This window comes from Podarcis liolepis (assembly GCF_965112155.1).
Source record: "Podarcis liolepis genome assembly, chromosome: 4".
In the NCBI taxonomy this organism is placed as follows: Eukaryota; Metazoa; Chordata; class Lepidosauria; order Squamata; family Lacertidae; genus Podarcis; species Podarcis liolepis.
Window position 1 is genome coordinate 28775587 of NC_139558.1, and position 15743 is coordinate 28791329.

The following is a 15743-nucleotide window of genomic DNA, read 5'->3' on the forward strand; positions in this document are numbered from 1 at the left end:
TCCAAAAAAAGTTCTTATATTTTATTCTTTCATATTTCATTAAGTCAGTAAGCAGCATTTGGTAATAAAAAAATACAGAACTATTTTTTAATCTTCCAGTCCACTCAGAATATATTACCAGTTGCCACATGGCAGGTATGACCTGCCTCTTAACAACTCACCTTCAGCAATAATTTGCAGCTTTGGGTTATTAATATCAGTTTTCTCAACTATTTACAAATATATTACATCTTTGAAACCCTCCCAAGCAAAGAAATATTTCAATAATTAATCTGACACACAAGTTTCAGTAGCTCCTACATAACTTCAGTGTTCAAGAGAACTATACACGCAGTGCTGGAAGTCTGAATAATTTATATCTTATTTATATTTATATTTATATATTTATATATATAAAGGAAAGCATTGAAATGGGACTTTTCTGAATATAAAACGTTTGTGTGTGTTGCAGTGGCATCTATTGACCAGTCTCTATTGGAGGACAAGAATGAGATGTGATGTCATTGGACTTGTAGACAGCTTCATCTAGATCCACAGCTTGCTTGTTAACTTTCACTGTCATGCAGCCACGGTAGAAAGCGGTGACTGGAGTTGAAGTGACAGGAACATCTGTATGTTTGTGTTTTTTTTTTAAAAAAAGAGAAGGAAAACATATTCAATAAAGGTTACCACCAAGTTCCTTATTCTTGTTAATTCTAAAACAAAACATTTTTTTTCCCATTTAACATTCTAAGCTGTACATGGGGCTATGACTAACACAGGCTATGGGAATAGCTAAGCTGCAAAATTCAGGGAAGCTTTCGCAGAAGGAACTTGTTTCTGCATACAAAGAATTAGAAATTATTGGGGTTTGTAGTGTTTCACTGCTTCTTCTCTTTCTCAAATTTTGTTCTTGTCTTCCTTTCCAAGGTCTTCTGTTCGATTGTAAGATAAGTTTTGGCACCAAGGCAAATTTAGCCTGCAGGTCTCTTCCCCTCAGGACTATCTGCACTGATAACAGCTTAGGGTTCTGTCTGGAAAAAGCTCCCCCTTGTAACTTAACTCCTAGACAAAAGGTCTGGATTAACCATTACATAATTTAGGACAGAGGCGACTTCTGATGAAGTGTAATTATCTGATAATCTCATTCTGTGGAAGATGTTCTCATCCCGCTTGCCATTCAGTTTTAAATTATCTATAGCTCAGCACAAGCTGGCTGATGTTATCTGCAGGTATGGATGTGTTCCCAGGGCTTGGGGTATGGTCCAAAGGAGCATGAGGTCACCACCTTCCTAAAGCTAAGCAGGTTTGTGGCTGGTCAGTGCCAGGATGGGAAACTGCCTGGGAACTGCATATACACCACCTTGGGCTCCATGGTGGAAGAAGTGGGCACTCATTCCAGTAGACAGTGGCTAAGTGCACATGTAGCATTGTGTGGTGAGGATGCAGGCAGAGGAGTACAGGAACCCAGATAAAGATTTAGCAAATGACTTCTATGTGCCTAGTGCTGTTTGATAGAGGGATGACCACCTTGTCAGGCACAGAACATGCATATAGGCTATGGAAATATTTTCCTTACTATTATTGGGAATCAGCCAAATAATAATTTTTTTAGTAAAAGGCGGAAAGGCAAGCTGCACTAGAGATGTTTAAGATAATATATCTGTCATACACCTTTGATCACAGCTGTGTTGGAATTGGTAAAAATCTTTTATTAGATGCCTACCAGTATCCATGTAAACACTGAAGCAGGAAGAGAGAGACAGGATTTTAGTATAAGCCAATACATGAAGAAATCAGCTTATATCAACATTACTGCTATGTCTAATTTATAATCCACCTGCAATTTAATCTGCAGAGAATCATTCTCTCACTCACATTTGCACGCACACACCATGGTTTCAGTTTTTGACCTAACAACCTCTGTAGCCGTTCCTGTGTAGCCTTGCCTGTAACACAAGCTGGATCTGCAGGAATTAACAGTGAACCTTTTGTGGCAAAGATAAACACAGCCTGCAAATTCCTGCAGAGCAGGGTTCTGTTAAAGACACAACTACAAGACTTTGATCAAAAGTTGGCAAACGTAAAATTTGCAAAAAAAAAGTAAGTTATCTTGTGCTCTGGAGGTCATGTAAAAAACAAACAAACAAACAAGCTATGCATTGACATCTAACGTAACATAAATTGGCTTAAACAAAATGCTTCTGTGGAGGAAACTAAAAAAAATGCATTGATTTAAGAAAACCACATGACACCTTTTGCAGCAATACCATTAGCATTCTAATAAAAGTAAATTTGGGGTGAATTTTAAGGTATGATTAGGTAAAGATTTATCAGTGTGATTGTATTTTGCCTCTTAACTATCCTTTTTTTGAAGAAGAAAAACTAATTTAGGAAAAGACTTTGCAAATAACAAAGGGGCCACTGCAGGAAAAAGACACAAAATATAAAAAGGAAGAGCTGATGAGATGAAGGATCCCTGTGTGCACATTGTACTATGCTGAGCTACCATGTAGAAAAACTGAACAGATACGTAGTATTTATTAAATATATTCTACTACTCAAATTATGCTGCTGACATATTCCCTAAAGCAGTGTTTCCCAACCGGTGTTCCGCGGCACACGAGTGTGCCGTGAGACATCGGCTGGTGTGCCGCGAGATGCCTGGAGGGAGGCGGGCGAGTCGGGCGGCGAGAGGCGGGGCGGCGGCGGCGAGGAGAGGCCGCGCCTCCTGCTGCTGCCTGGCGCTCCTCCTCGCAGCCGGCAGCGCTGCCTGGGCGCCTCCGCGCGACTCTGCCTCGCTGGGTTTGGTCTCCCAGCAGAGACGGGTCACACGCGCCCCTCCCTCCCTCCCTCAGCCTGCGCGGAGGGAGAGCCAGAGAGAGGCATCGCTCCTGCGCGGCGGGAGAGGGAGCAGCCGGAGCGATGCCCCAAACGAGCTGAATTCCGAGCGAGGGACTGAGGGGGGAGGGAAAAAACTTTCACTTTCGTGCGTCCCTCCCGGCGTGACGCTGCGCGCTGATGTCACGGGGCGGGGCTTTAATGGTGGTGTGCCGCGAGATTTTTTTTCAGTAGACAGGTGTGCCGTTGCCCAAAAAAGTTTGGGAAACACTGCCCTAAAGCACCACCAATGGACAATAGTTAAAACCGAAAAAGTAACCTATTGGGCAGGATCCATCCACTTTGCATGCTTAGAGCCTTCCAGATTTGCATGCACCGAGAGACTTGCCATAGACATTTATTAATTTATATGTTTCTTGCTCTTCAATATTGAATAATAAAACCAACTAAATAAAACCAAAACAAACAGCATTAAAGCTTTTTGAAACCAGGGACACTGAAACCAGAGCCTATAAAGATTCAAAAACCTATCAAAATAAACACCTAAAAGGCCTGGGCACCAAGAGAAAAAGGAGAATGGTCTTCAGTTGCCAAGCAAGCCTTCCTGGGGAAGACAAGCCAGGGCACCAACACTCACACATCCTCTTTCATATCACTGCTCCCCTCACTTCCAAAGGCCTGTAGAAGGGCCTCTGAAGAAGATCTCAACATCAGAGCAGGAATATCAATCCTTTAACCTTTTTGCTGGTCCTAAACTATATGGGACTTTAAAGACCAGCACTTGGAACTGTGCCTGAAAATGGATGCATCCTTTATAATCCATGCCTTCTCTCGCTGAAGTTATTGCTTAGGGCTTGGTTGATGTCCAGAAAAAAAAGTCAGGAAGAACTCTGCACTCCTCAAAAAGACACCGGCTACTTGGGAGAAAAATAACTGAAGCATAAAATATTTTTGGTGGGGTGGGGCAGGAAACATTCCAGCAGATGCAGACATCTGGTGGTATTTCCATTCCACTCCCCCAGTACACTAGAATTTCTCTGCAAACCAAAAAAAATTAACCCTTGTGTCTCTAAAAGCAGACACCCAGATTTTATCGCTCCAAAAACAGAACAAAGGGTGATGCCTGAGAATGTTTCCACACTGAGGAAGTCTCTTATTCCAACACTATTTTGTGTAAATAGCCCAGATTTAATTCATCAACATGAATGGGGCTATACCTTTGCATTCAAAGTGCCTGGAAGCAGCCAGACTGGATTGTTAGCTTTCACCCCTGTCACATTAGAATCACAGGGAGGATTTGCTGGCCTTTAAAGGGAGATCTATATAACACCAATCTTTAAGTAGTATAATCTTTCTAGGAACATTTCTCTGGCCTTTCATGAACATAAAACGTATGTTGCCTTCTCTTTCAATATTTCTATGTGGCCCCTTATCTAAGCAACCCTCACTTACTACAATGGAATGCAATTTAGAATAATGATCACATTTGTGAGTTCTGCTTGGGAACATACTATTTTCCTTTCCCATCCTTTCCTGATAAAAAATACCCTTCAGGTTCAGTTGTGCTTCATTCTCCAAACAGGCAAAATTTCAAACGGGCAGGCTATAGATGTCACAACAAGTCATGCTTTATTGTGACAGGAACAAGTTGCAGCAAACCTCAGGCTCACAGAAACCCCTCTTTTCTCATCTGCAGGCAGGAAGACAACTTCAGAAGTTTTTGATTTCAGTTTGCGTTAACCTGTCGTTTGTTGTGTTATCTGCCACAATAAACTGCTTAACACAAGCCAACATACTATGGTTGCAGCCAACTTCAAACCAAAACAAACCACAGTCCCTAGTTTGGACACATCACCAAGACAGGGATCATAGTATGTTGCTCCTGTATGCACTAGACAAGAAGCAAAGTGAGAGTCACCTGTGGATTCATTGTAAACTATTAACCACAGTTTACTGTGACATGTGAATGCTGTCCAAGCAGAAGTAGAACATGGTCACTTCTAGTGACTGTTTGGCAGTCTACATTCTGGACTGCAACATTTGATACTCACCTGGCAATCCTCCCACATAGGTCTTCACAGATGATTGCAGGTAATTATCCAAGAGAGACAAATTTTCTTCTAGCTGTGAATGGCTTAGTTCACTCTGTCCTGCAGTGCCATCCACAGTCATCAATATTTGACCTCTGTCAATGGAGATGTCAATCAAGTGTTCCTGTTCATCACAAATGCTTACTGCCAGTCTGCACACCACTGTGTTCTTCACTGCCAAGACAATGAACTGAATAGCAAGAAAGAATAAAGAACAAGATGGAAAATGGAAGTTATAGATATTTATAGGAAAAGATAGCACCAACACACCCTGTTACCTTAGAAATATTTAAGGAACTTAAGATACTATTACCAAATGCAAGGATTGTTCAAAATTGTAGTGGACAACCACTCCCAAATACACTGTTATTCCCACTCAGCAGAAAAGGTATGGGAAGGTTTGCTTTGAAACTAGCCCACAACTAACTCTGTTTGAATTCAAATGTTTCTCCTCAGTACATTAACCACATGAACTGCTTTGCTGGGTAGGTCTTAGAACCATCTAGTCTCTAGCACTGCAGTGGCTATCTAGATATTTCTGGAAAACTCATAAGCAAGACATTAAGCTAGTAGCCAACAAACACAGCTTGTTCTGCAGAATGTGGTTAACCAGTGGTGTACTACATCTGAACACGGGACATGCCACTTTAGCTATTATGGCGATAGGAAATGGGCAAGAAGGGACCTGCATAATTATGGTGGGTGAAGTGAGCAAAGAAAAGCAAGCTGAGGAGGTGGATGTTATCTTTCATTTTTTTACCTCTTCCACCATCACTGTCTAGGTCTGTGAAATGCTACTGGCTAAGAATTTATTTCTTGTTATTAAACATTTAATACTAGCGTCAAGGAACACCCTCCCATCAACGCACAATCCGGTGCCTGTTTACTCAGAGGTAAGCCCCACTACATTCAATGATGGTTACAGTCTTACAATATAATCCTGTACATCTCTACTCAGAAAAAAGCCCCATTGAATTCAGGCAAGAGGGTATAGAATAACTGACTGTATGATTCGAGGCATTATTACTAGAAGTAGATTCCACTGAATTCCGTGAAATCCAGCACCTAGCACAGTCTTAATCACTCTGTTCAGTTAATTATCATAGCCCTGAGTTCTGTTCCCACTACTTTAGCATTCTGCTTTGTGGAACTTCATTGTTAATGGATATAAATCTCTGGCCATTAATTAAATTTATGTATATATTATGTTGTGGACATAGTTGGAAATCTGCTGGTAGAATTTCAGTATCTCCCTTGACAGAGGACGAGATGTCTGGACAGTGTCCTCAAAGCTACCAGCATTAGTTTGACCAAACTGTGGGAGGCAGTGGAAGACAGGAGTGCCTGGCGTGCTCTGATCCATGGGGTTACGAAGAGTCGGAAACGACTAAACAACAGCAACAAAGCTCAGTGATAGAGCATCTGCTTTGCATGCCTATGTTCCAGGTTCAATCCCCAATGGCATCTCCAGTAGGGCTGGGAATGGCCCCTGCCTGGAATCCTGGAGAAGGCCCTGCCAGTCACTGCAGAAGACAATACTGAGCTACATAGAAGAAAGGTCTGGCCCAGTATGAAGGCAGCTTTCTACGTGTCTAGCCATAGAATTCTATTGTGATGCATCTGGCAGTGTGGACTCTGTGGCCTATGAAAACTTGCTGCTGTTTTGCAGCAGTCCCTCACCACAGCGATGTGACTCCCTTCCTCCTTATTTGTGTTATTCTCAACTCTAACGGCATCAGGTAACATCTAGCAAAATAAACTTTCATGCCTGATTTGTTGGGAGTATTAAGTGGGGAACATCAAGTCTGAGGTGGAGAACCTCAGGCCTGGGGGATAAATGTGGCCCTCCGATCCTTTCTATATAGCCCTCTGGACTCTCCCCAGAACACACCCACTCCCTCTGTGCGACGTTTCTCTAGCCCTCCCTCATACCCTCCCTTTTTTTGTGGGTTTTTGGCTGGAATGGATCCTTGAACCCTGATAATGCCTCTTGGATGCCTAGATGGAGGATAAAGAAAGATGGTGGTGTGTGTTTGTGTGTAGAAAACATAACTATTGGAATTGCATCTTTAGTCTGGCATGCTGCCTTCTCATCCTGATCCTAAAAACCTCAGCCATACACCAAATGAAAACAAAAAACTAAAATAATACGTATTTACCTGTTGTTTAAGTTTCTTGGTGGAGTGATAGTCAATCAGAGCCACTGATAAAGGGACTGTTGCTTCACTGCTGATGAGGGCAAAGAGCACCCCAGTATCTGTGGCTGGTCGAATCAGAATATTTACTTTTACTTCCCATTGCTTCACTGTTTCATTGGTGTCAAGTGGTTGGGCTACAGAAAGAAAAACAGAACTTAGGTACATAAAAGTTTCAAATAGTCAAGCACAGATAAGATTTCCTCATCTGAGGGGGGGACAGGACGGGACAGATAGCTACATATTATTAAATCACCAGTATAAAGGAGAGTGCCATTCTATACGAAACTATTTTAACTGCTCTGTTTCATCCATGTTACAGAAAGTGCTATAGCCCTGTAGATTGCTTGAAGCCAAGGTTAAGCTTTTTAATCAACAGGGAGACTTCTGATTGCCAGAGGCTATCAATCCGCCGTACTTGGGGATCCTTCAATGTGAGTCATCCAGCTTCTGCATCAGCCGTGAGCTTTAGGAAGTAATTGAGTGATCTGATATCAACGAACCCAAGGGGAAAACAAGATGACTTTCACAAAACTCACAGCAATATAAATGTATAAATAGAACGTGGTCCACATGACCTAATTGTAGCCCCAGGTTCTGTTCTCACTTATTTCAGTGTTATGCTTTGTGAATGGATACCAAACTAGCACAATTTGTTTTATTTTTTAAAATGTCAGTTATTAAACTGGGAGCAGAATGCCTTTTGCAGGGCTATTATTTGCGGCACATTTTAATCTTCCTTGTTGTTGTGGCACAATTCATCATGGAAAATTTGTGGTGCTCACTGCTGACAATTCCTGCTATAAAGCGTCATGGGGACAGGATGAGTCAAATCACCCAGCACACCTGGGATTGTGGGAAGCACTCTGACTGATACCTGTCTGCATGTACAACAAAGGAGAGGTAGATCAGGCATCTGGCTTGGAGACAGGTCAATATCACAAAGATTCACTAGTATGTTTTATAATCCCAAAGGAAGGGACTTCTCTGGATAGTAAATCATCATCATCATCATCATCATCATCATCAGTCCAACTGATCATCTATCCTCTATAAAATATTAGTTTGTTAATTTCCTTAATAGGGCATCTGGTGCCCTATTTTTTTAAAAAAAAAAACCTGGCAGAAAAATGTATTACAGTAATAGCTTTTTATTTTTTTTTTTTTTTTTTTATTTGAATTCCTATCCCATCCTTGCTTTCAAAAGAGCCTAGGGGGTTGATGGCATGTGTATACAATATACTGAATTAACTTTTTTTGTACTTTGCATTGCTAAATTTAGGGAGGAGAATTTAAAACAACCTATTTAAAGATGCAACTACTACACAGAAAGAAATTATCTCGTACAACAATCATATATTTTAAACTGCTTTTTAAAGCCTTCTATATCTTTCCTTCTATCTATCCATGCACACAAGTGTGTATGTATGCATATATTAAAATCTGATTTTAAATGCCAAGGTTTCGCTTGACCCATTAATTTTAGATAGTCTTTTTGGGTATGCACTTCCACATTAAACTTTCTTCTTGTGAGTAACACTGAAATAACACAGTATAGTATATGTTCAGGGAGCAAATGCCAATTTCAATCTTGGCTGAAATGGATGTGTATGTAAATCACCCTCCTAAAGGCCTCTACTGTGTTCAGTCTGTGCAGGATTATTAGTCTCAACTCAGCACATGTCACTGAGAAGGTGACCACATCGACTCTCAGTGTAATCAACACTGCCAGAGGGCCAGAGAGAGAAAAATGACCCTCACCATTGCATTTTAACCCATAGGGAATGTTTCACCAGATAACAAATCATGGAAGGCTTTGACCTGACCAAGAAAAGTCCGAAGTGAAATATAAAAATACACTGTGAAGTGCAAGCAGCAAAAAGTAAACCAGAGTTTTCTATATTCTGTGGGGTTTAATATACCTAACATTTTTTTCTCTTTTACTATTTGAACCTCTATTTCAGGTTGAGCTTTTTTTATGAAGAGGATATGGCAATTTTAAGACAGCACTCCTCAACTGATTCTCTTTCTCTGCAAAATTTAAATGCGTATTTTCTGCAGCATAATACTACCAGACACTTACCATAGCTGAAATTAAACACAGCAAAACCATTGCCAGGGTAGAAGGAGCCTCTTCCTGCAACCGCAAAGCACTGCATCTTATCATTCACTCTCACTGTCTCTTGGATGGTCATATCCTCGCCATTCAGCCAATTCCAGCCCCTCATGCACCCGTCCATTCGTGGGTTAATCTAACAAGATTAAGTGCATGGCTTTACTTTCAGTTTTTTGCTGAATTTGTAATGAGGGATATGGGTTAAAAACATTTTATAAATTATTTTTTAAAGACTTGAATACCTCTCTTAAATATAAATATTTCCAAGGTAGGGCACAGAAAAACAATAAAATCATAAAGTAACAGCAAATCCAAAAAGTCAGGTTATGTCTTTCAAAGATACTAAGATGGCCTTATGTGAAAACGAATCATTATATAAATCTGTGGTACAGCCACACTAGGAACACTGTGTACAATCCATGTCAACCTCAAATAGGGTATCACAGTAATGGAAAAAAGTTATGGCAGCTTCCCTATGAGAAAAGGCTAAAACGCAAGAGGCTTTTTATGGTAGTTTAGGAGGGAAAGACAATGAGGAGAAGGGCTAATAGAGGCTAATAGAGATTAATGGGAGTTCATCCCTTACTGAACACTGACATCTTGAGGGCACCAAGTTGGGGAAAAGCTAATCCATAAAGGAGGACTCCACTGTCCCGAACACCTGTGCCCAGGAATACCCACAACACTACCTACAAAACCAAAAAGAGAATTGGAAGATTTTATCTTATGAGAGAAATTGGGCATCTTATCACATCTTAAATACAAATTCAATAAGAATGCCAGAAACCAAATGAATTTGATTCAGAGGCTGGATCTGACCTATGAGCTGCCAGGTGACCACCTCACACCAGTGGATTACTCCCTATATATACTTAACAGTAGTACTTACAGGCTGGACAAGATCTTTAGTCTTAAAAGGAACACCTCCCACTGTTAGGTTCAGCTGATAAAGTCCTCTGTCCAGAGTAAACAAATCCCCTGAGACAGCTATCTTCATAACTGCATCCTTATTGACTTTTATAACCAAACTTCTCTCCAGCTCTTCCACAGATATCTGAAGGGGCGGGGGGGGGGAGAGATAAGAAGAGGTTCAGAAGTTTGGTTTAGTTCAGAAGTTTAGTACCTGCATGATACAAAAGGCATCCACAAAAGAAAAAGAAAAAAGGTGAGGGAGCTAACATCACATCATCAGGTAGTCACAAAGCATTCTTGTCTCTCCAGAAATTTAGGATAGAGTTCACATAGCTATGATCAAGCATCCTTTGGCTTTTCATGTACAATAAGCAAGCCCAATTTATGTGCAAAAGTGAAGGCAGTATTACAGAATGTTATGGCTGTTTTAAGGGACGCGGGTGGCGCTGTGGGTTAAACCACCAAGCCTAGGACTTGCCAATCAGAAGGTCAGCGGTTCGAATCCCCGCAATGGGGTAAGCTCCCATTGCTCGGTCCCTGCTCCTGCCAACCTAGCAGTTCGAAAGCACGTCAATGTGCAAGTAGATAAACAGGTACCGCTCCAGCGGGAAGGTAAACGGCGTTTCCGTGCGCTGCTCTGGTTCGCCAGAAGTGGCTTAGTCATGCTGGCCACATGACCCAGAAGCTGTACGCTGGCTCCCTCGGCCAATAAAGCGAGATTAGCGCCGCAACCCCAGAGTCGGTCACGACTGGACCTAATGACCAGGGGCCCCTTTACCTTTACCTATGGCAGTTTTATATTTGCAGTCCGATCTTGACTCTATGATGCAAAGGAAGAAGACCATATAGTTCGTAGTTTCCAACACTATTGCAAGGTAAACCCTTAATCCCTTTACCCTGGGAACCAGCCCCATCCTCTGAACCTGAGAGAGTACAATGGATTATGGAGGCAGAGTTCTGTATCATATCTTATAGGAAGGTTTGCACCAGGTAGCCTTGCACCATGTAGGAGCTGTGGCATGTGCAGCGTGTGTGAGGAATATGGCTTCTCTTTTAGGATGGAAAAATTAGCAATCCTGTTTGATGTCCATCTGATTGCTCCAGTGCAATCCTTTGCTTTCTCTGCCACAGCACAAGATCCCTGCTTTGCTGCTGCCCGCAAATAGGAAAACAAACCATGGAGTGGCAGGCTTAGTGATAAGTCTGAACCAATGGTTCAGGCTTGTTTCTTTCCAGACAAACCATGATCTGAATCCAAGATTTGTTCTTGACCTCCTGACAATGGTTTGTTTGGGAGAAACAAGTCACAAGTGCTGGTTCAAGCGTAAGCACTAAGGCAGCCGCAACAAGGTGGTTTCCCTGTTTGGCTAACAAAGAAGCAAAGTGGAAATGTTCAGCCTGCATGTACCAGGAAGCAGCCCATGTAGAAGCTTGCTTGCTTGCTTGCTTATTGATTTCCTGCCCTTTCTCCCAAAGGAGCCCAAGCAGCAAACACCAGACTATGTTACACAGGAATGAGGATCATATGAAACATGGCAAGTGGAGATGGTAACATTTTTAAAGACACGCATACAATGGGAAGGGGGGGGCACTTGAAGGACTGCGTAACTCCAAAATGTTTTAAAAGGGAAAGGCATTTGGAGAAAGACCTCAAACTCACAAATACAGTAGTTTTAGGGGAAGCTTTGGGAGCAATCCAAGTCAACGAATTCTAGCTGGATGAATGCAACCGACTGCCAACAGCATATAGGTACAGTATTTACAAATTTGCTCTGGCTTTTAATTTTTGTTCTTAACACCTGATCCTATTTACCAAAAAACCCCAAGAAGAGATACCAAGCCTCATGGGCATTGACATTCATACATCACTTGTGGAGTTTTTTGCTTGATCGTTTTTATGCAGAACTATGAGGAAGAACATGAATTACAAGTCATCAAGTACAACAGTGCAACTAAAGGAACAATTTTTGGCAGAGTAAAGAAGATTAACAGGGATTAAAACTACTTCCTAGTCTATCAGAAAAGCTCTTGCAATTAGATCAAATTACAAAATAATTGCATTTGCCAGTCCACATTTCTTCCATCCAGTACTAAAAGCACCGGATTCTACACACACAACCACAATGATATCATACAAATTCATCGCTTTACCAATCAATGCAGTAAAAATCTGGAATTAATTTTGATAAATGCAATGTTTTCTTTTTTGGTTTTGTAGGCTGGCATTACTTTACAATTAGGTTTTTTTGGTCAAGATGTTCATTATGTAACCCAGAAATTCTGGTTTTACTGCTACAGCTGACAAGCCTGTGCATGTTAGCTGCATTACATATTTCCACTGTAAGTCTAAACTATTTATAAACAAAAAAAAACAACACTTAACTAATCCATCATTTTACATACGTGAGAGCACTCTATACTGTTAAGGTATTATCCCCCCCCCCCATTTTGGGCCAGATTTCATTAACTGGTCCTGCTAGTTGAAGCCTGTGCAAGCACATCCACTAGTGCAGTAAGGCTTCCTTCCCTTTTCCTCCTGGTCCTTTGGTTCTGGGCAGCATTGGGAAAACCCCTAGAACTGCATGCAGAGGGGAAAAGAGAGATGGTTCTGCTGGGCAAGCAGAAATCTTGTGCTGATAGAACATTTCTAACAGCATGGCGATGAATTCCTCCTATAATGCATACACACAAACAAACTATATTCAGTTTGCTCCACTGAATGGAGGAAACTGTTTTGATGGTAGTTCAGGAACTGAACCAGACATGAATGGGCGTAACTGGAATTATGAGGAAAGCACTGCAAAGGATGTGTTTTATCCATTAGTTCCTTAACAAATAAGGAGTCTCTCTCTCTTGCACACAATAATATTCAAGAATACTTCAATTTTTTTTTTAAAAGCAATGCTTTTAGTATTTCTTAAAATGTCCTTTAGGGGTTAGCAATTGACATCATGTTATCGAAAAACAAAACGATACTCTGCATTAAAATATTAAGTGTCAGAATTCATCACTTGAGAAATACAGAGAGCTCTAAATAAACAGTTTGGAGGTGTGGGATTTAAAGAGTTATAAGGCATGAGAACTGCAGCCTGTACTATACCCACTGTCTGCCACATTCCATGGTTGATCATTGGTCCACTGCTGGTCACACGGCCTATTCCATTGTACTTCAGTTGCAACTCTAGCCGTCCATTGCGCAAAGCCAAGACGATCCACGTACTGTCTCGATGGCCTCCAGCAAAGAAAAGGATGCCTTCAGGATCAAAGGTTCTAAAGTCGAATTCAGCCACAAGTCTGGCCACAAGGATACAAGAAATAAAAATCAGTTATTTATGCAGTGTTTCAGGAAGCAGGAAACATAGTGTGCTTTCTATCTAAGTGATTCATTTCAGAGATGCAGGTACTGACTATAAAGGACATAGAATTACGTTGTCAATGACAGCTGCCATTCATAAGCGCGCGCACACACAAGGGCACAGACATCATCCAAAGGCATGCCAAGAAATGGTAGGGGGTTTCAATCATCCACTTAGGTGACAAACATGACTGCAGAATCCTGCGGTACCTTAAAGACAGGGATAGGGAAATCTGTTGTCCTCCAGGTATTACTGGACTCCAACTCCCATCAATCCCAGGCAGCATGGCCGATAGTCAGGTATGTGGAATCTGTAGTCCAGAAATATCTGAGAAGCCACAGGCTCCCCATGTCTGCTTATGAACACTATGTTATTGTGACATGGGACTGCAAGTGTCATGACTGTTGCCTACAAATGACCATACAGTCATACCTCATGTTACGTTTGCTTCAGGTTGAGCATTTTCAGGTTGCGTCCCGCGGTGGCCCAGAAGTACCGGAAAGGTTTACTTCTGGATTTCGCCGCTCACGCATGCGCAGAAGCAGTGGATCGCGACCCGCGCACACCCGCATCACGTTCTGCTCATGTTGCGAACGGGAACAGATCTGGAACGGATCCTGTTCGCAACCAGAGGTACCACTGTACTGTCTGTAGCCATAAATACTTTCCTAGAATTCAGTCTACAATAGTGACAGCAAATTATTGATCATGGAAATATAATCTGTTTTGACCCATACCTATCCCCCAGTTTAGCATGTGTTTAGAAAAGACCTTTCCTCTTTAATTAAAAATGGATCCTCACCGTGTTGGTTGTTTTCTTTTAAAACGTAGTCTGATAACAGGTGTACCACTAAACATTCTTCCAAGATAGAGGGATTTAACGCTTTTTGCAGCAGCGAAAGATACACAGGGCAAAATGTCCTGCAGGAAGAAAAGCAAATCACACATATGCACACATAAAACTTTAAGACAAGGTTTAGAAACAGCTACTTTCTTTTATTTGTTTTATCTGCAAAACACTGATAATTCAATGCCACTGCAACTGTCCAGTAATAACCAGGGGACTACAGTCACAGAGGTGGAATCTACACACATATAAAAAACGCTGTGAAAATACTTTTTTAAAAAAGTTTTGAAAAATATATTGAATTTGCCATAGTTCACCATTGATATCGAGTGTCACATTTGTATATCACACCTTACAACACACCTAAAACGTTTTATTTGCAGCTGCATAGCTGAGTCCACTCCCAACAATCCCTCTTCATTCCAGTTAGCAACTGCAGATTAAGCAGTCACCTACTTCCACGCTGAGTCTGGGCATAGAAATGTATGTTTAGACACAGCTAAAGAAGAATAAGTTGATTATGATGCAGCTCAGTGAGCGGGCACATGCAGATGGTCCCGGGCTCAAACCCTGGCATGTCCGGTGAAAACCCTGGAGAGCTGCTCTCAAGCAGAATAGACAATTATAAGCTAGATAAACAAACAGCATGCCCTGAAAAAAGGCAGCTTCCTATGTTCCTATTTAATATTTCCTTTTGAGAATTAAGGGGAGGGAGGAGAAAGCAGGCAACAAATACCAAGTTAATTGCATTCCAGGAACAGAAATCCACTGTAGGCACACACTGTTTTTGAAGTTATGCTGGTCTTTTAATGGGTTTGCCTCCAGTCTTAGGGAGTCTGAGCCAGTTGGACTATTCCCCTTTGTAAAGAGTTGTTTCAAAGCTTTGGGACTGCATTCTTTCATTCTTATCTCGTTGAACAGAAGTAAGAAAGCTACCTCACAGGTGTTCATGTTCTTGGAAAGTTTTACTCCACCTCTTCCATTGCAGTGGCAGCTGTAACTTCCTGGCAAATTGACACATGCTTGCTCACAATATTTCTGTTCACACTCGTCCACATCTATACTCCAGCAACAATGGAGAAAGCAGAGACACAGATTCTTACATTCCTTTTTAATATGCTAGGCTTAAAAACAACAATGAGAACTGTTGTCCAAAAGTAATATCTAGCATGTCTTATTCCCTCTGGGGCAGGTGGAGGGGAACATAGGGCACTCAAGGTGTTCTGCTTTAATATCATCAATAATTTCATATATGACAGAGAGCATTTTGGGGGGACTCTGGAGTTGCAATGAGTATTACAATTCTGAGTGGAGTCAAGGGTCTGGTGGATTGGGAAAGGACAGTTTGGGGTGGTGACAAAGTGGGTGATCTGGTGCCTATAAAGCCAACACTCCCTCTTCTTCCCC

At 41.5% G+C, this 15743-nt stretch overlaps 1 protein-coding gene across 1 annotated transcript in view; it reads right to left on the reverse strand.

Moving 5' to 3' along the window:
• The window catches only part of GAS6 (growth arrest specific 6), a 47326-nt gene continuing 31583 nt past the window's right edge, over positions 1–15743 (reverse strand). The window contains exons 8-15 of the mRNA XM_083501515.1: positions 15273–15394; positions 14292–14410; positions 13238–13427; positions 10111–10275; positions 9189–9357; positions 7070–7242; positions 4872–5100; positions 1–609 (exon numbers count right to left, since the gene is read on the reverse strand). Coding sequence (XP_083357641.1) covers positions 458–609; positions 4872–5100; positions 7070–7242; positions 9189–9357; positions 10111–10275; positions 13238–13427; positions 14292–14410; positions 15273–15394 — 1319 coding nt within the window. The 3' untranslated portion in view covers positions 1–457. The remainder of the gene's footprint in view (positions 610–4871; positions 5101–7069; positions 7243–9188; positions 9358–10110; positions 10276–13237; positions 13428–14291; positions 14411–15272; positions 15395–15743) is intronic.